The 19,391-nt window shown below is 40.2% G+C and overlaps 2 protein-coding genes across 2 annotated transcripts in view; one reads left to right on the top strand and one right to left on the bottom strand.

Annotated features, from left to right (window-relative positions):
* The window catches only part of ppp1r9bb (protein phosphatase 1, regulatory subunit 9Bb), a 34,087-nt gene extending 23,407 nt beyond the window's left edge, over positions 1-10,680 (bottom strand). Inside the window, exons 1-3 of the mRNA XM_042507436.1 lie at positions 10,348-10,680; positions 8,608-8,777; positions 6,927-8,358 (exon numbers count right to left, since the gene is read on the bottom strand). Coding sequence (XP_042363370.1) covers positions 6,927-8,243 — 1,317 coding nt within the window. The 5' untranslated portion in view covers positions 8,244-8,358; positions 8,608-8,777; positions 10,348-10,680. The remainder of the gene's footprint in view (positions 1-6,926; positions 8,359-8,607; positions 8,778-10,347) is intronic.
* A 1,671-nt stretch (positions 10,681-12,351) lies between these two features.
* Positions 12,352-17,050, top strand: sgca (sarcoglycan, alpha). The gene is made up of 11 exons (XM_042508457.1): positions 12,352-12,428; positions 12,671-12,799; positions 13,205-13,356; positions 14,420-14,486; positions 14,563-14,761; positions 14,836-15,004; positions 15,313-15,521; positions 15,783-15,809; positions 16,335-16,514; positions 16,675-16,701; positions 16,835-17,050. Exons 1-11 carry the CDS (start codon positions 12,392-12,394, stop codon positions 16,839-16,841), a joined length of 1,203 nt encoding a protein of 400 aa, XP_042364391.1. The 5' UTR covers positions 12,352-12,391; the 3' UTR covers positions 16,842-17,050.
* The last annotated feature ends 2,341 nt before the right edge of the window (positions 17,051-19,391 follow it).

The raw sequence follows: 19,391 nt of genomic DNA, 5'->3' as shown, positions 1-19,391 counted from the left end.
GGGCACACACACAACACACTGTCTAAACGTCACAATCATCCTGCCAATGGTCCTACCCTGCTGATACAGATACCCTGTCAGCACTGTCACTTCCTCCCATGGTGGCTGTAATAGAGGCTATAGGTCACCACCTCTGTCTCCTGGTCATTAGTTTGTTTTAGGGTTTGTCGCGTCGTAGAACTTCAGTTTGGGCAGCAGCAGACTCTGCTGTTTCGTCACCCTGCATGGCACCAGTATATTATAGTGAAAATACATTTTTACTGGTTTAACTGGCTGTATATAAACTGTTAATTATTAACATCCAAATTATTATGAACAAAATCTGCAAAAAAATTAACAACGGCCAAGGCCTTATGTAGTTTATAATTCCGTGCCAAAAATCTATTTGTGTCCAAAAACAACATTGAAAACACATCGATGAGCCACACCATTGCACTGGTTAATATGCTCCTTCATTACACTGAATGAGCACTAAATGTGAATTAATTTGCAACTAAAAATAGTCCCAAACAAATGCATCATTTACTTCAGTTTGAGTAATGTTTGTTACAACGACAGTGTACACCTGTTTAAAGAAATTATTAAACCTTTTTCTTAATGATAATTACTAATGAAACCAAAATATATCCCAGCGAATTAATCTTACACGTCCTGCTTTAATTCTGAAAGCCTAGCAAGGGACAGGGGTTGCAAACTAGCCATGGCTCGACATGTATGCATTTTACATGTGTGAAGCGATGTCTTATGCATCTGTCAAAGTAAATTTTAAAAAAATATACTTTTTTTCCATCTTCAGTAGGAAAAAATTGCACGTCTTGTGAATTGACTAATGCATTCTTGGCCTTTTCATTCATTTAATTAAATTTGTTGACCATAATAAAAACATAGAATAACATCAGCATTATCCTTTAATTTTTCCCTTTTGGATCAACAAAGTATCTTAACTAGAGTAGTAATAAGATTTTTTTTTTAAATGTATACAAATGAGTGCAGCCTCACAGGTCACTGTAAGACCAGTGTCTGCTGTTTTTTTGAAGCTTGACAAGATGATGGCAGGTCAGACGAGACAAAACAGCACTGAGCTAGACATTGCATAACACGGCCTGTCGCAGCAACCTGGGCGAGTGGGCACATCACGTACACACATGCAACCCACCACCACCATCACTGCAGGACTGGGAAGTGGGGCAGAGTGACCTTGCTGATAATCTGTCTGGTCTCCCACCCCTCCTGGCTGTGAGTAATGCACTGCATGAAATACTGCAGGCCCGCCGAGTCTAAGTAATAGACAGTTTGAGGATGCGTTGACATATGGTGATGTATTACCTCTCCGCGGGCAATCCCTCTTTGGCTGACCTGAGCGGTGCACACAGACCACTAAAGGTTGCATTTCGGCAGTTCTCTGTTTTGCAGTTTGTGGTTAAAGTTGCTTAAAAATGCTTCCTTCTGTCAAAATTCAACACCCTCGGCTTATTACAATATAAGAACAGTTTGTTTGTGTTAATGATACAGTGCGAAAATCATAGGTGTTCTCTGAGCTGGAAGGGCCGTTAAGAGATGCGTAGGCAGCAGAAATCTAGAGAAAGTGTGTGTGTGTGTGTGTTGGAGGATAAAAAGTGTAAGAGTAGGAAAGGTGATGAGTGACCAAGGTGATTCTGGTGCATGAAAAATAAATCTGATTATTTCTGGTTTGGAGGGCGCAAATCTAGTGGAGATTATCTCATTTTACTTTCTTTTTTTTTTTTTAAATAGAAAAGCTTTCCTTAAGCATTCTCTGAATAATTAAAATGAAGCACAGCTGATACAGTATGATATAGAACGAAGCCAAAACAAACAAGAAATAAATAAGACATGAGAGGCAGCTTCCTGTGTTCGACAAGGAGGCGGCCCTGCAAAACGAAGCGAGTCTGTGACGATAACAATGCCGCTATTTTTACTAACAGAAGGAGACTGGTGACAAAGAGCGAAAGGGAGAAAAGACGGAGCGAGAGAAAGAGTGTCAGGAGGAGCAGACAAAGGGGTCTAGTGTGAACTCCACCCGAAGCAGAAATGCTATTTTTGATAGAGGACAGACAGTGTAAAACGGGGACAAAGAAAGACACGCGCCCAGACGTCCAACCGCCATCACCACAACACGACTTAATGTGGCCGAAAGCTGCACAGACGGGAAATATGGGGCTAAAAATGGGCACTTCCTGTTTGGACAAGAGCTGACACTGTGACTTCAGAGCTGGCAGTAATACAGTCGCATGACATTTGAGCCGCATAATAACGCCCCTCCCATTTGACCTCGACGCCCCCCCTCCCCTTTTTTGACTCTCATCCACCCCTGCATCAATCTCCATAACAAAGGCCACACTGATACAGTGTGAAAGGACACAGCGGGAGGTTATTCTCCAATGATGGCTGCAGGGTCACAACCAAATTCAGCCTTTTTTGAATCGAGGCTCATGAGTTATGACTTCTTTATCGCACCACATATGAAGCTCCCTCCTGCTATCTGTCTTTGATCTCATGAGGATAAAATAATGTGATAGAAGCCGGCTTTTCCTGCATTACAATTGCACGCTGGACATGCTGAGCGCTGGCATAATTTATGTGGGATTCGTGGGATTTTTTAAGCATGGCGAAGACTGTTTGCTTTCATCAGGTTGGGAGGATATTAGAGCCCAACTCTGGCTAATACCACAGTTATGTCAGTATTACTGTATAATCAGCACTCATAGAAACTGCTCCACAGGCTACATTTCTTATTTTTCTCCATTCAAGGTTAAAATACTGCATTTGAACGTTTATTTATAGATAGTAGAGGTATTATTATTATGCTGTGGAGTTGTGTTTACAGTGAACATTGTGAGTGTCCTTGAGGCCTTACAAATGTGTTTAATACATTTTCTTCCTCAATAAAACATTTGCAAAGCTGATTTTTTTCTAGGTATTTTGCGGCCTGCATTGTTTACACACGTTAACATCTTCTAAGTTATCTTCTTCTCTGTGTTTAGCTGACGAATTGCTGCATTTCTTGGATTACCACCACAAACTGTCACACAGTGGAGCTACGTACTTACTGTCATTACTGTTGCATTGGTTAAAGGTTAAGTTCCGTATTTTTCAACGTGGACATATTTTTCCATGTTTTTGTGTCTAAATGAGTAACTATTTTCATATTGGTCCAGTATTGAGCAAGAGTGCCGCAGCTGGCAGCCGCAAAACAGGCAGCAATGTAACCACTTGGGGCATGTGTGCACCGTCAATGTACATCCACTAAAAGTGATTGTCAGGCTTAAATTAACCCTTTTCACACTACCTGTTCAAGGCAGGAAAATCAGGCAGTAATATTACCTCACCACTCTAAATAAAAGGCACAGTCGGCATGGGAGAACAGAATTGTCTCACCTTTAAGCCGCCACAGGAGATAGTAACAGTGCCAAAATGGTGCCTGTATAAACAGGATAACCGGCAGGACGGGACCATGGGCAGGTCATGCGTGTAACCAACTATGGTAGATTTAAAAAGTGATTAGCAGCAGTAAACAGCTAACTTAAAGAGGAAGGACCATAAATGTCTGCAAAGTGGGAAAACAATAAGATCCAGGAGCTCTTTATCCTCGGAGCGGAGGATGTGATCAGCCGCCACATAACAGGGACAGTAAATTATTGTTATTGATATGTCATTGTTTAGAAAGTGTTGCCGTCACATATGTTTTATATCACACTAGAGGCAGACACTGTGTTTTACGTCACACCTCTTTCTCTCTCTGGCATGCATTTAAAATCACACGCTGGAGCGTCGTGATGTCACTGTGGTTTGGTTTTGTGTAAAAATGCAAAGGCGGAGTTCCGTTAGGTCTCCGTAGCGGCACTATAGTGTGATCCATGTGCAAAAAGGGCTATAGTTTAAGGGCAAGTTCAGTTTCTTAAACTTGGACCCTCTTTTCCTTTTTGTTTTTAGTGAGTAATGGGAACTTTTGAAACTGTTTCATTATTGAGTTGCAGCGCTGCAGTCAGCAGGCTGCACTGTAACCACTCTGGGCATGTTCATACTGTCAGTTAACATCCGTTAAAAGTGCTTGTTTTTGCCACTGACAGGCTCTGATTGTTGTTTCAAGAGTCTGACAACAATATGGAGAGGATTCCTGCAGAGATAGACCTTTTAGTTAAAGTGTAAGATCCTTTTACGTTTAACCAGAAACAATTAAATTACCACTGCCAAACCCAACAGACTCCATTTTTTAAAAACAGTAATTTCATCATAACTGTCTCTGCTCTTGTTGAGAACTGGACCACCTAAAAACTGTTCCCATTAGTCACTTAAACACAAAACAACACCTAATTAAATACAAAACAACACCCTACAATACCTAATGCACCCTTTACAGTAAAAGAAATGGTTCAACAGTTTAAAAAAATACAACAAGATTAAAAGTTTAGAGATGCTTGTAGGCAGGTTTGCTTAACTTTGGATGAAGCCCAGGCTAGCCATCTCCCTTTTTTCAGTTTTTGTGCTAAGCTACTGTTGGCGTCAGCTTCATATTTACCATAAAGATTCTGAAAGTTTGTATCTAACTCAAGCAAAGAAGCAATTTTACTGAGAAATAAAGTTCACTCTGCATCTCTAAATAATTTAGCCACGGTTAAAATCTTTCTTTTATGTGTGCGATTGTTGCCAAAAAGTGTTTATGTAAAGGGTTTGTGTAAAAGAAGCCTAAATAATATGTTAAAATATCAAGCTCCACTGAATAGACACTACTGGCTGTTGTGCAGCCATGAGAAGAAAGCAAGAGCAACTTTTCGAGTTGACTGGTGATGATATGGGACAGGAGCCTTTAGTCACCGAAATGGCTTTTCTGCGTGAGGGAATGTGTGTGATGTTCAGCGTCAGTGCCCACTTTAGCTGGCAGAGAGACTCTGCATGCCTCAGACCTCAAGGCAGAGCAGAGCAGCGAGACTGAGCTGGAGAGGGAATCTGATGCTCTTCTCCAGATCATTACACCACCCCCAGACACAGAGACACTTTAAATCAACTCCACCTCCTCCTCCTTCTCTCATCTTGCTGCTCCAAGAGGAGATCACAGTCTTGTTTCTCACTTCCTCCCTCTTTTTCTCACACACACACACACACACACACACTCACCCAGCTCCCTATAGGCTACTCGCTGACCTTGCATCGGCCACTTCTTTAAAAACAAAGGGTTCGTAATGTCATGAAAACACTGGAAAAGTCATGTAATGTGAAAGTAGCAATTTCCAGGCCTGGAAGTTTCAGAAAACTAAAAATACCCTGAATGTTTTGGCAAAGTCATGGAATTTTGTTACACAAACCCGTATGATAACACATGATGTGGTCATGGACTGTTATAAATTTGAAAATCTGATGATAATTTCTGTTTTTACAGTTTCTGACTATGATAAATGGTGTCATGTTTGGTCATTTTTAAAGAAAAAAATGACCAAAATATTTTTTCTTTAAAAATCAAAAAAAATTAAAGAAAATAAACTGCAAAAATTGTTCTTTAAATATGGTCAAAAAAATGTAAAGAATTTTTTTTCCTTTAAAATGGCACAAAAAAATTTCAAAAAAAATTCCAAAATGTATTCTTTAAAAAATATCCAAAAATATTTGAAGAAAAGAATTTCCCTTCTTTTTTAAAAAAATATTCTATAAATAAATTTCTATACTAAAATAAAATTGCAAACTGTTTTCCCTTCAAAAAGCGCCAAACTTTTTAAAGAAAAAAAACGGTTAAGGAGTATCGATGAATGTATGCTCTTGAAAATTCACCTTAAAGTCATGAAAAAGTCATGGAAATGTATTGGTAAAAATGTGTATAAACTCTAAAAACAGGACTAATTATCCAGGTCTCTTTGTTCCTCCCCCTGCAATTATTTACAGAAGCAGCACTGCATTTCAGATAAGAATCGCAGATCTTTTGGGCCCCATGTCAGCTGCACAGTAGGAATGCAGCACCGTCCATTAGGCTACTGTGGAGGGAGGGGGTGGTGTTAGTAGTGTGTGCAAAGCCCCGTGTTGAAAAATCAAAATGTCAGCATCATTCTGACTCCGGCAGAAGCTGAGTGAGTTCATTAAAACAGCTGACAGTGGCGCCGGCTATGACTGTAACACAGGATAAGCTTTAAGGTCAAGTTGGACAAGACACACAGGATGAAAAATCACACATACGAGACAGAATCAGAAATCAGCACGCCGGGCTAATTAAACACATCTCTGAGGGAAAGATAACACCTTCTTGTTCTACCTACAGTTATTAACCCTTTAAAGCCTGAGCAAGTTTGGCGTGATTTCTTTCAGAAACATTTAAAAGGCAATGAGCAACAAATGAAGAAATGACCACAAAAATTAGCAAGAAATTAGTAAAAGGTACAAGAAACTAGCCTAAAATGAGTAAAAAAAATAAATTTAAATTTTTTTTCCCCTACATATTTTACCCTAGTGTTTTAAAAATACTTTTCAAATCTACCAATTTCTTGCAATTTATGGAACACCTCTTCCCATTTTTTTTTTTTTTCAAAAACAATGGGAAGAGGGCAATAATAAAAATAAAAAAAAAAATGACCCAGAAATTATCAAGACATTAGGTGTTTGTTTTGGGTTTTTTTTAAAAAAGCACATGATAATTATCTGAAAATTAAATTATTATGTTATTATTATTATTATGTTAAATAATTTTCAATGTTTTCCCTAGCTTTAAAAAAAAATCTAAATCTACAAATTTTTTGCATTTTGTGGAACATTTCATATTAAGTTGCCTTGCTTTTTTCCCCGTGTTTTCAAAAGAAACCAAACCAATTTGCTCAGGGTTCAAAGGTTGAAATACTAATGAGAGGGGTCCAAATATAGCACAAGAAAAGTGATGTCGCTCCAGGTTTCGAAGTTATTAATTTTAGATGCCTTGCATATTTCCTCACCTTAATGGGCTCTGTGCTGAAGCGGATCTTCCTGGACGGTGGTGGGTCCTCCTCCACAGGCAGCCCAGCGATCTCCGCACAGCTGGACTCGGGCTCATAGCGGTCGTCCACCTCCTCTTCCTCCTCGTCCACCTGGCTCCCTCCAAAGTCCTCCCCCACGGCGCTGTAGGTACTGATATCCACAGAGTCACGCCCCGACTGGTCGTCTCTGACAGTCCTGTCTTCCTCCTCCTCGGCCTCCTTTGCCACCTCGCCTCCTTTTGGGGAGCTCTGCTTCTGCGCTTCTCCGTTCTCCACAGAGACGTCACCTTGCAGATTTGTGCTGCTGCTCTTGATGCCATAATGTTCTTCGGATTTGACCTCGACACCTGCATCGGACACTGTCTTTTCTCTCTGCTCGCTCTGCTCTCCTACAGTACTGTAAAGTTCTGGACCGCTTTGGCCCCCGTTGATGCTCTCAGTTGGAGGTGTCACCCTCCCTCTGGGGCCCCTCGGAGGCCCCTCTGGGCCCACCTGACTGCCCCGCTCTTCCTCCTGGTTGCCTGTTGCAAAGGCACAAACCCTCTTTGTGATTATTTTGGAGTTCAACACACCCACCTTGGCACTGACCCCTCTGGAAGGGAGCGGCGGGGTTGAGGAGAGGCGGTGGAGGTTGTTCCGGAGCTCGGCCGCCCGCTCAAACACAGCACTGAGCTGGCTGACCGTAGGGGACACTGCTTCGCTGGTGTCCAGGCTGTCCAGGGACTCTGTGCTGCCGTTAAAGCGTGCCACCACGTCCAGCCTGCCATCCTGGAAGCCTGAGGCCTTGTCTGTCTTCAGCAGGACTCTGGTGGTGGCCAGCTTCTCCTGCTGCTGCCTCTCCTGCTGCTGCTCGAAGATGCGGCGTGTCTCCTGCAGCTTGGAGTAGCTGGGTGAGGAGGCCCTCGGGTGCCCGTTCTCCGGTTTGTCGAACTTGCTCACGCGCTCGGACACGGTGGATCCTAGCTTGAGTAGCGCGCTATGGTCCACGTTCTCGTTCAGGCTCCCGGCTCTGGGGAGGGAGAGGCGCACCGATTTGTCGGCGTTCCTGGCGCCCTCCTCTCCCTCCGCATCGGCCGGGGAGATGGTCTGCATCTGCTGGAACATGTTCTTAATACGATGCACGTTAGAGCCGTACCTGCGCCCTCGGGGGCCCTCCTGCATGTCCCCGTTCGCTGCATTGTCTTTGACGGGCTTCAGGGCCTGCATCCCCGCTTCGTACGCGTTTCTGTGCGGGGATGGGCTCCTGAGCGTGGAGCCAGAGCCGGTGCTCTTGGATGTGGATTCGGTCTTCATCATGGTCAGTCAAGCGTCGCAACGGATGCTCAGCGACGGCATGTCTCCTTTCTCAACTCCCAAATCTGTGTTATCCACCAGCAGCTGCAGCCCGATCCCAAGCGAGGTGGCGCCCAGACTAGACCGGCAGATGGGGAGAAACAAAAACAACAGATCGCATTAAAGGCCTGCTTGCATCCGCTGCAATTCTCGTCCAATGCAACGGAGAAAGTGAGCACGATGCATCTGTCATTAGCTGGCGTGCAGTTACAACAATGCAAACCTAACCCTCGCGGATAATTGCGTTAGTCATTGAAAAAATATTTGCACAGGAAAGTAGAACAGTAATGAGCCGCGGATTTACCGCAGTTGACGACAGATTGCTTACGTTTAATCCCTTTTTACAGGCAGCATCATTTTGATCTCTTCATTCTGTGAGCTGCAGATTTCTGGTCCTCCTCTCGCAGCGGCACACTGCTGCTGCATGGAGGAGGCAGCTGCTGGGTCATAGTGCCCGACTGATACTGGAGTCCAACAGCAGCCTCTCTGGGTGATTTACTGCATAAAATCAGAATTTATAATTCGTTTTAACAAAAGTGAAATAACCATTTGAGTGATGGGTATTCTAGCAAATCAGTGATTACTAAGGTCTCCTACTGGTAGCAAAGGAATTACATTGGCTACTTCTGCAGTTTTTCTGTTGAAAAGACACATAAAAAGGTAATAACACATAAAAAGGTAATAAGTTGATTAATTCAGCTCCAACTCTCAGCATTTGCGTGCAGTAGAGTATTAAAACTCTAAATGTGTGTGTTGTGTATAAATATGCATATTGATCGCACTTTAAAGATTCTAAAGGTTGAAACCTGACTATTGTAATTAAATTTTTCTATTGGCTGATTCTGGTAGCAAGAGCCTGCTTTCATCACTAACCATGCCCCCCGTCGTTGCCCTCTTACCAACTACTACTTTGTGTATGGGGGTGCAGGGAGGTGCTGTGGATCGAGAGGCAGCACGATTGGGTGGTGGCCCCAGTCGACCATGTGAATATGTGAATCACTCTGTCTGGAGCCAGTGTTTGGTTTGTCTGTTCTTGGCTGATGTAGAAACATGACAGTGCAACATGGCGGACTCCCCTAGTCCAGGACCCACACAGCTCATTCTAATGTAATTAATACACAACAGGTCTTATCTTCAGATAATTATACAGTAAAAAACACGCTTATTACATTACATTCAATTTCTGCTTATATATCCCTCTAAAACCACAAAACTGGACCTTTATGTGAGACCATCTCCAGGGGTGTAAAGTAATGCTCCTCTCCCTGCTTTTTACCCCCTTACTTACAGCCCCTTGCTCACACTCCGCATCTTTTTAAATATTGAAGAGCTGCCCTGTTTTTGATGTTTGGGGATTTTTGGTGTTGTTGTTGTTGTCATTGTTATTATAGATTATTGTAAACAAAAATCTGTCCACAGTCGTGTGAAGAAGTTCGAAGTCTTGGATAGATAGCCACTCATAAATAATGAATTATGGTTGAAACAGGTCAAAATAAGAGATAAACTGTGAAAAGTCCAAAAGTAAAACTAACATTCAAAGTATTAAAAAGGTGGCGAGAAAAAGTTAAATTACAAGTAAGTAATAATAAGCTGAAATGGTTAAAAAATAATTTTTAAAAAATGGTTAAAATAGATTAAGATCATGTGTTCAGTTACAGGCTCTAATGATTAAAATAGTTAGCTGTGCTAAATGGTTAAAATGTACAGTTTCGGCCACTACAAGTAGGTTAGTATTCATGCATACGTGACCATACCTACCTTACCACTGATAAGTTCAATTTTATAAAAATATTATTAAATTAAATTAGACGATAGTTGATGATGGTTTACTTTACTTTTGACTGTTTAAGTTTTTAATTTTATCAAAGAAAATTAAAAGAATGAAAATTAAATTTATATATGGATAATGTCAAATATTCAACTGAAAAAAGCAATAATTCTTTTTTGTCAGCATGATTAATCAAATATTATCCAAACAAGATTTCTCTGCCCAACCACACAAGTGTAATTTCACACTCACCCACACGAAAGATAGGCATAAATATTTAAAAGATGGTAGACCACGTACCTGGAAACTCTGCGTACACATGTAGGTTATCTGTGGCTGTAAGAGAGATCTAGCATTAGGACCCAGTGAAGCCTCACTCACGTCAAACCTTCATGGCCAATAACACATCCGTTATTTGCAGGACACATTGTTGCTTCCTGCATTCTGCATCTGTGCCGATAGATACATGAAACGTTATCACTGAAGGTAGACAAAGCATTGCGCTAAAAAATATTTATACAACTGCTGATGTATCTATAAAGCCACAGCACATTCACGAAGAGTTTTCACACGGTGAAAAAAAACAACACAAGAGACTTATTTTTCTTAACTGCCCCCCACTTTCTCCTTTTTATCACACTTGATCTCAGCAGTTGAAGGTCTAGTCTGAAGGACACAACGAGAGGAGTTCTGCCTGAAAAGACTGAAGTGCTAAACAGGATGTACATCACTTTTCAGTTGGGCAGTAGTGCCATCTAGCTTGCTTTCTGCTGAACATTTGTTATTCGTGTAACTGTGGACTCAGCATGTCCTCGAGTCATTGACTGAGGATGACAAAATAGATTGATTAATAACAATAAATCCTCTCTATATTAACTGATCTTCCCAGAAAATAAAGACTAAAAACAGCCACTCAGTGTATAAAATCAAATCGTAAATTGCAGCTGGCTTAATTTTGAAACCCATGCACTTTTTATGTCCTATATTCTCAGTCTAATTATCAGAAGGAAATGTAAGCGTTGTACATTTCTGCAAACCATGAAGACATTAAGTTTGTACGTTTCATGTCATATCATATCAATATTTCTAAAGTGAGGTAGTTTATGAGCTAGCTATCATCTCGAGGTGGAGGTGATTGTGGATGGTGTGACACCTAGATGAGACGACTACCAAGCTGCAGATCACTGCGGCGTTCGAGAGCAACAAACAACAACACTGGTTGTTTTTAATGACCCATTACTGTGTTTCTAGCACCATTAATGCTGCCAGCTGTGGGTGATTTTTAGCAACCCATCCGTGCATTTCCAGCAGCGTTTGTGCAGCCAAATGTGGCTGTTTTTTAGCAATCCATCATTCATATTTAACGCCATTTGTGCCACAAAACTGGCATTTTTTGATGACCTGGTGTCTCTAGATGCATCTGTGCAGTATTTGTGCCACCAAACGTGTGTTTTTGGTGCCGTCACTGAGTTTCCAGTGGTGTTTGTGTCAATGAACAAGGGTGTGTTTTCACAACCAACTGCTTTGTTTCCTGCTGCTTTTATGCCTACCCTACATGGGTCTAACCAAAACATGATCTTTTCTATATTTTACCAAGCGGGTTTTGTGTCTAAATATAACTGCACATTAACCTCAGTGTTGTTGAAATGTAAAGAAATGTAAACTTTCAAAATATCCACTGCATAATAACGTACAAATATAACGTATCTGTTGTTTACAGAAACAATGCCAACATTTATTCTGGCAATTGGGTTGATTTTCTATGGTGGTTATGCATTTTTTTCCATAGGAGATAATAAAACACCAATACGCTAAATATAAATACATAAATAAACAAGATTTAAAAAGAATAACATAACAGGAGAACAAATATCAAGTTTACTTATCTATGCTATGCATTTGTTCTTGCACTTTTATTTACTATTGCACGCTTCAGTTTACCTGCATGTAAAGAGTTGTTTTTATTTCATTATTGTAGGTGCATGGTACATGTTTGCATTTAATTTAATGTTTTCCCAGTATTTTTGTTTAAAATAAAAAGGAACAGAGTAGGAGAGACCATTTTTTGATACACATTAGTGTACTTATGATGCAAGTGAGAAGTCTCTAAGAAATACTCAAGTACCTCAAAAGTACTTGGGTAAATGTACTTAGTTGCCTTAAACCATGTTTTACCATTTGATTTCTTATGGCCAGAGGAAATAATGCAGCTCTTTATTTACCCTCCACTCTCACATTCACAGACGACCGTCCGGATGTTATGAGGTGAGCGATGCAAAAATAGCTCTGACACTGTGACCAAGCCCCGCTCCGCTTGGCCCTGTCAATCACAGGCCAAAACAAGATGGCAGGCTGCAGGAGCTGGCTCTTCTTTTTAACAGGCAAGTTTATTCCCGAAATTGCTTAACTTTGTGTAGTGTGACGACACTGGAAAGCGTGTTTTTGGTTAGTGTTTGTTATTTAGTGTGAATAATGATTTCAGGAATTGCAGCAGCTTGCCTCTTGTTTGTGTGTGTGTGTGTGTGTGTGTGTGTGTTTGTGTATATCTTTCAAAGACAGTATAGAGGGTTTTGCTTTACAGTTCAGGTAAATCTTTTGGTGTTTTCTTTTAACTTCCCCACAGTTTGTGCTGTCAGTTTGTTCGGGGCCAATGCAGAAATCAAAGTGACCATTCCTGTGGGGAGGCTATTTACATACGAGCTGCTGAGAGAGACTTTCCAGAATGACTTTGAACCTTTGTCAAAACTCTACGGTAAGAATCGTATTAAATCACTTTTTTTGTCATTAGTAAGCCTTGAAAACCTGGATTGACAACACTTTTCATATACTGCTGTCAGATGTGTTTCATAAGTATGTAAATCTTTGAACTAATTGGTTTTATTTCTTTGAACAATATGGGAAAACTGCAACTTTGTCAGATTGCAATTTGCAAAAATTTAGCAAAATTTGCAGATATTTAGAAGATTTTTTGTTGGTTTGTTTGTTTGTTTTTAACTTCCGTTTTCCTTTTTTACTGCTAATTTATTTTCTCATGATTATTAATTTAATCAAGCCGATATGCACAGGTTTCAAAAAGGTGTTAAACAAAAGATTACAAGTAAAGGATGTGTTATTGCGTGTGTCTAACCCTCTGCTCCTCCTTTTTTGTGTTATGAAGCTGGTCGCTTGTACGATGACCCCATGATTTTTAAGTGCAACCGCCAGAATTTTCCAGACCTCCCAGAGTGGCTGCGCTTCACCCAAAGGCACCCCTACGATAATGGCTTCCTGTACGGCACGCCAACATCTGAAGGAAAAAGTATAATTGAGGTATGAAGTCATCATTTAAACTGTCTGTATCTTTAACGCGGCATTTCTGGTTTGCTGTGCATATTCTTATATTTTTCTGTCCCTGTGCACAATGGGCCAAACAGATAAGAATCCAGAGGAGAAAAATCTGAAAAATGCAGCTATCTGTCACATCGGTAGTAAATGTCAGGTTTGCTGTCAGACCCTCAGAGACAAAAGCTTGGGGGTTTTCACTGCAGCTGTCGAACCAGAAGGAAGAAACGTGTCTGTGAAGAAAGTGGCACTTTTATCTTGATGAAACAGAATATATTATAGCTGTAACACATGCTGGAAGATTACACTCCAAAATATTAACAAAGTACAAGTCTTTACAGTCCTGGTTGTTTCTGATTCATTTTTGCATGCTGTGCATTTATTTTTGTCTCTGCTCAGCACTTTTTAAATTTTTTTTACACCATATGCATGGTATCTTTTTCACCAGCACAAACAGCTGTTAGTCTTCTCATTTTCTCAATTTATAAGAAAGCAGTAATTCAAATATATACTAGGGTGGACAACGCCCCCCCCCCATGATCAAATATACCTCCCCATATATTTATAAAAAATAGAAACTTATCTAAAATCTAATTAAAATCTTCTCAGTTTTTCAATTTATTAAGTACAAAAAACCCCCAAAATACATGAAAAATGACACTGATACCTATAGAAATGTACAAATATTATTACATAAAAAATATAGTTTCACATTTTATACAAAAACATATAACTAAGACAGTCCATTTACAATAACAGTTTGCTTTTTCCATTGAATGCCAATGTATGCCTGTAAATCACTAAAAATATGAATAATTTAAAGTTTTAAACCTGTTTTATGGTCTACGGACATAAATAATTATTAGGTTTTCTAAGCTTGTCCCCACATGATATATAAATAATGACATGTTACTGTAAATAAAACATACTCCGGTATTCATGGATTCTTGGAAATACAGGAAATTGCGAGCAAATGCTGAATGCTCCAAAAATGACAAATAAACAGTTTAATAATGTGGAAACTAACAGAATGAGCTCCTTTTTCTGGCAGATCTACGCCATCAACAAACGGAGCTATGAAGCAACCAGACAGATCCTCGTGATCAAAATCACCGCAGGTTTGCATGAGACAATAAAATGAAGACGTGCAATCATGTCTGAAGAAATGGTTAACATCACTGCTGTCGCTCACAGAGGAGATGCTGCCCTATCAGGCCGAGTTCTTCATCGGGCTGCGGGAGATTGAGAGGGTGCTGCCCTCTTCTGTTCAGGACGAGATAAAGCAGGACATACAGAAGCTGTGGGACACGGAGGAGTTGGAAATCGTCAACATCACCAACGCCCTGGACCGCGGCGGCAGAGTCCCCCTCCCTCTTGCAGGACACTTTGAAGGGTAAAAGCAAAGAGATTTGAGACACTGTAAGTTTTGTCTTCAGAGTAACTGTGTGCTCATGAGATGTGTGTCAGTGTGTATGTGAAGGCGGGCTCGCAGCAGCAGTTCTCAGATTGTCTCCTGAGGGTGTCGACACCAGAGCATCAGAGGCAGTGCAGAGCAGGGGGCAAAGTCAAGGCTCCCAGAGGATGCAACTTCTGCACCATTCCCAGCAACTGTATCACCTGGTGCAAGACGGAGCTGGTGAGGCCTGAAAATACACACCTGTGAATTCTTTACGGATAAAAAAATGATAAATGTGCACAGGGAATGCCGTGTTGTGTCATGACATACATGACATTTTGTTTTTTGGGTAGTCCGTCTCTTTCTTTTGAACGTGATAACTCAAGAATGCCTTGAGGGATTTTCTTCAAATTTGGCATAAATGAACGATTGGACTCAGTGATGATCTGATTAGAATTCGGTGGTCGAAAGTCGCTGTGACCTTGCACCAGTTTCATTCTCGTAAACTCACCATCTCACCATCTTTGTGTCTTTGTTTTTCCCTTCAGTTTGACCTGACACAGAAGGAGCCGACTCTCCCTCCTCCCACGATGGGCTCGGGGATCCTGGAAGAAGGAGGCGAGTTCGACCCTCCCGAGTCTCCCCCGAGCAGAGACTATTTCCCAGACTACATCGTGACGGTGATCGTGCCCCTGATCCTCGCCATCATCCTGTGTATCCTGCTGGCCTACATCATGTTTGGCAGACGGGAGGGAGTGTATGCATCTCTTTATTTTTTATTTTAATTTTTTGGCCAAATAAATCTACAATGTTATTGTGATAAAGGATCAGTTCACAAAATTATAAAACATTTTCCCCACATTGTGGAGTTTTATTCAGCCACTGAACGAGGGACTCTACTAGGGATAAGAGGGAATATACACATTTCTGTGATACGGCTGAACTGACCCTTTAAGCAAACATGTCGTCTTTTGATTGATCTTAATAAACACTGATACATTTTTCTTGTTTTTCATAGTGCGAAAAGGAATGCAAGAACAAATCAGTAAGTACAGTTGTTCACTTTTCTCTGATTGATGCTGATACCAGCATTTTTTTTGTCTGTTTCTTTTTTTTACTTTTTAATTTTATTAAAAAAAATTTCAAGCAGGAACATGATTAAAAGCTTTATCCATCTCTGTCTCTCTCTCTCTCTCTCTATAGATAGATAGATAGATAGATAGATAGATAGATAGATAATCAAGACAATTATAAATATAGTTTTCTGGAAATTTTCCCCCATTTTTTAATAATATCTTATAGCCCCACCTCCCCCCAGCTAATTTTAGATCATTTTCTTATCACCATTTACTATTTTTTGCAGTTTACCACACATTTCTCTCAAGTCGGTCATTATGTTTCTGTTTTTTTTTTCATATTTTTAAAGTAAATCAAACAAATTTGCTCAGCTTTCAGAGGTGAAAAGCATTTGATTGTAGCACAAGAAAACTGGTGGCAGCCCAGGTGTTAAAAGGTGAAGATACCGGCGTTTTCGCATCGATGACTGCACTATTTTTTCTTTTCCTTGCAGTATTCAGCTGTACCACCACCACACCATTCACGACAACTCCGATGAGCTGAGGCACATGGCTGCAAACCGCCGCGCTCCTGCACCTCTGTCCACACTGCCCATGTACAACAGCCGGACTGGAGACACAGCTCCGCCGCTGCAGTCCGAAAGCCCGAACATCCCCCTCATCATGGCCCAGCAGTAAGAACCCCTCCCACTGACTCTTAACGTATTCACATGTCTGCTATTACTGCCATTACCATCATCCTACTTCTATTAATACGCCTATTATGTAACTTCAGTTGATGCCTCATTTTTCTGCTGAGAAGTCATTCTTAGTTTTTTTTCCCTGTTTTTGTAGTGATCCTTACAGCGACACACTGCCCAGGTAAACCCACTCATGGGACTTGCTCTACCAACACTGTATTCATTCTGCGCTATATTTAGGCTTCTGTGTTTTTTCGTGGATTATTTGAGATGTTTCCAAGAACACAGACTCATCATGTTGTTTGTTTTTGCAGGAAATGAGAACAGCGATGGATAAAGTGTCTGATAAACTGAGCGAGATTCAGACAGTCTTTGGTTCTGTATTTGCAGTGTGAAAATATATATTTTTTCTTCTTTAGGTGCCATTGAAATACATTTAAAAAGTGTGTAGTTTGTCAAATTGTTATTTGCTGTTTGTGATTTTCTGTATTCCACCTCCGTTCACTATCAATAAAAAATATCAAAAGCTGCATTCTTCATTGTCGTGGCCATCAGCAAAGCTGAACTTATCAAAGATATCTTAAAGCAGGTACCACATGGATCTATGTCTTGGTTTCGAGAAAAAGTTGGCAGTGCAAAGGTTTGGCATTCATGCATCTACTACAGCTAAAACATGTAAAGATATCGTCTATCTATGTCGTTTTTTCATTGGATCAATGCATATACATGAACAGAAATCCAGAAATATTAAAGTTGTTGTCACATTTTCATTCCCTCTATGTATTCTTCCATCACAGTGGTTCCCAGCCGGTGGTCAGGACCTCCAAGGGGTTGAAAGATAAATCTGTGGGGTTGCCAGCTGATTAAGAAGGTAGGAAATTAAGTTAAAGTATATTTTTTTCTTACCTAACATAGTATGTTTTCCTAATTTTTGATGGTTTATTGTGCTAAATTTACCTCTTCAGACCTCTAAAAAGTATAAAAATGAATTGATTGAATAATTTCTATATCAGATTTATTTATAAAGCACTTTTTCTATATATATTTTTGATATATATATCAAAAATACATATTTCAGCTCTTACCTGTCGTGCTATTTATCAGTCTAGATTGTTTTGGTGTGGATCTGCCTTTTCCCCAACCATTTTCAGGTATGAACTGTTTTCTTTCTGCTGAATGAAACCCGCCAACCGTATCACTGCACAGGAGAAAATGGTGAGGAGCTGCTGTTCTGTCACATTGGCACTTCCTCTACAGGTGTATGATGGTCCAGTCGTGTCTCAGGGGGCGACATCATTTACATTTTCTGCTTTTGGTGTTATATGGAAGTACAGAAGCCCTGAGAGGCAAGGTGATCTTTTATTTATTTATTTTAGTTTATCTTCTAGGTCTGACATAATATCTTCTACATAGATAAACTTTGGCATTGTCTCGTGAGGGGATCATAGGACAAAAATTTTGTAAAAGAATGGTCAAAATAAAACAAAAATGAGCAGAATGATATGAGAAAAACATTGCCATTGTCTCATGCAGAGGGGCAAAAAGCTTTTTAAAATCTGGTCTACATAAAATGGAAACAAGTAGAACGACATATCATCTGCTGAAATTACATTATCTCCTACTTAGGAAATAATAATCCCCTACATATGAGATAAACTCTGGAGGTGTGTCATGAAGAGGTCAAAAAGCAAAAAGTTTGCCCAAGACCGTTTTATATAAAATGGAGACAAGCAGAATGACAAATTATCAGCTTTGATATCAGACACAGGAGTTAATACCTCCTATTATCTACAAAGGAGATAATATCTCCTACATATGAGAAAAACTTGTCCAACGTTGCCTCTCAGAACCCAGAAACTGAAAGTGAACCCTGAAAATGTCAAACCACCAGAGAGCAGTGTAGCAGCATTTTTCCCATCCTTTTGAGTTATTTGTTGTTGCACTTGTGATCCAGAAGAGGTCGCTGGTCATCATCAGATTGAGGAGTTCATCAGGTCCAACACATCTTCCACACACAAACGTCATTATCATGCAAATACAGTTCCCTATTTTTAAGTGCTTGTTGGATAAAACAGCAAGACAAGTGACTTAAAAACCGCAATCAACGCATGTCTAATTAACATTTGATTATTCTGTCAGTTTAGGTCAGATTTCTGAAAGATTTAATTATCAAAAAAAGAGATATTGTGTATATTGCTGAAAAAAAGCCAGGTTGGATTATTGGATATTGGCCTTGTTTTCACTGCTGCTTAACAGAAATGTACTCAGTGCAACTGCTGTGGAACAGTTGATCCCTGAACCTTTGACCTCTGTTTCGGTGTAACATGTATGGTCCCCTGCTCTGTCGCTCTGTCTTTTTGAAAATGTGCAGTGCAGCATCAGTGTATGGAGCATTTCTGTCCTAACACCTGATTTCAGTTTCACAACAGTTGCAAAACAGGACAGTGAAAACTCAGCCACTGAGTAGACCACTTCACATGCTTTATTTCAGCACCCAAAAATAATTAAAAACATCTCAATTTATTATACATGTACAAAATAAGTACAGAATCTCTCTTTTAAACCATGAAAGTGGGTCCGCTTCAAATTCTTTTTTAAGAAACCCTTCGCGAAAGACATCAACAAAAACAACATAAACAACAGGGTGGGAGATGTGTGCTGTTTTTTTCTTTTTTAGTGAAGAGGAGTTTTCCACAGGGGGGCAAACAGACAGAGGGAACACTGAACAAATGTGCAGGGAAATGATATTGAACCAGAGTCACTTGCTTTTGGTTTTTATCTACAAAGACATGATTGCATGCATTACATCTGCAGTGATCACCTTTTCAGAACACTCAAGAAGAAAACAATTGCACTGCGAAGACAACAAGA

This window comes from Plectropomus leopardus, chromosome 19 (assembly GCF_008729295.1).
Source record: "Plectropomus leopardus isolate mb chromosome 19, YSFRI_Pleo_2.0, whole genome shotgun sequence".
In the NCBI taxonomy this organism is placed as follows: Eukaryota; Metazoa; Chordata; class Actinopteri; order Perciformes; family Serranidae; genus Plectropomus; species Plectropomus leopardus.
Note: the sequence above shows the minus strand (reverse complement) of the source record. Positions and strands in the feature narration are given on the sequence as shown.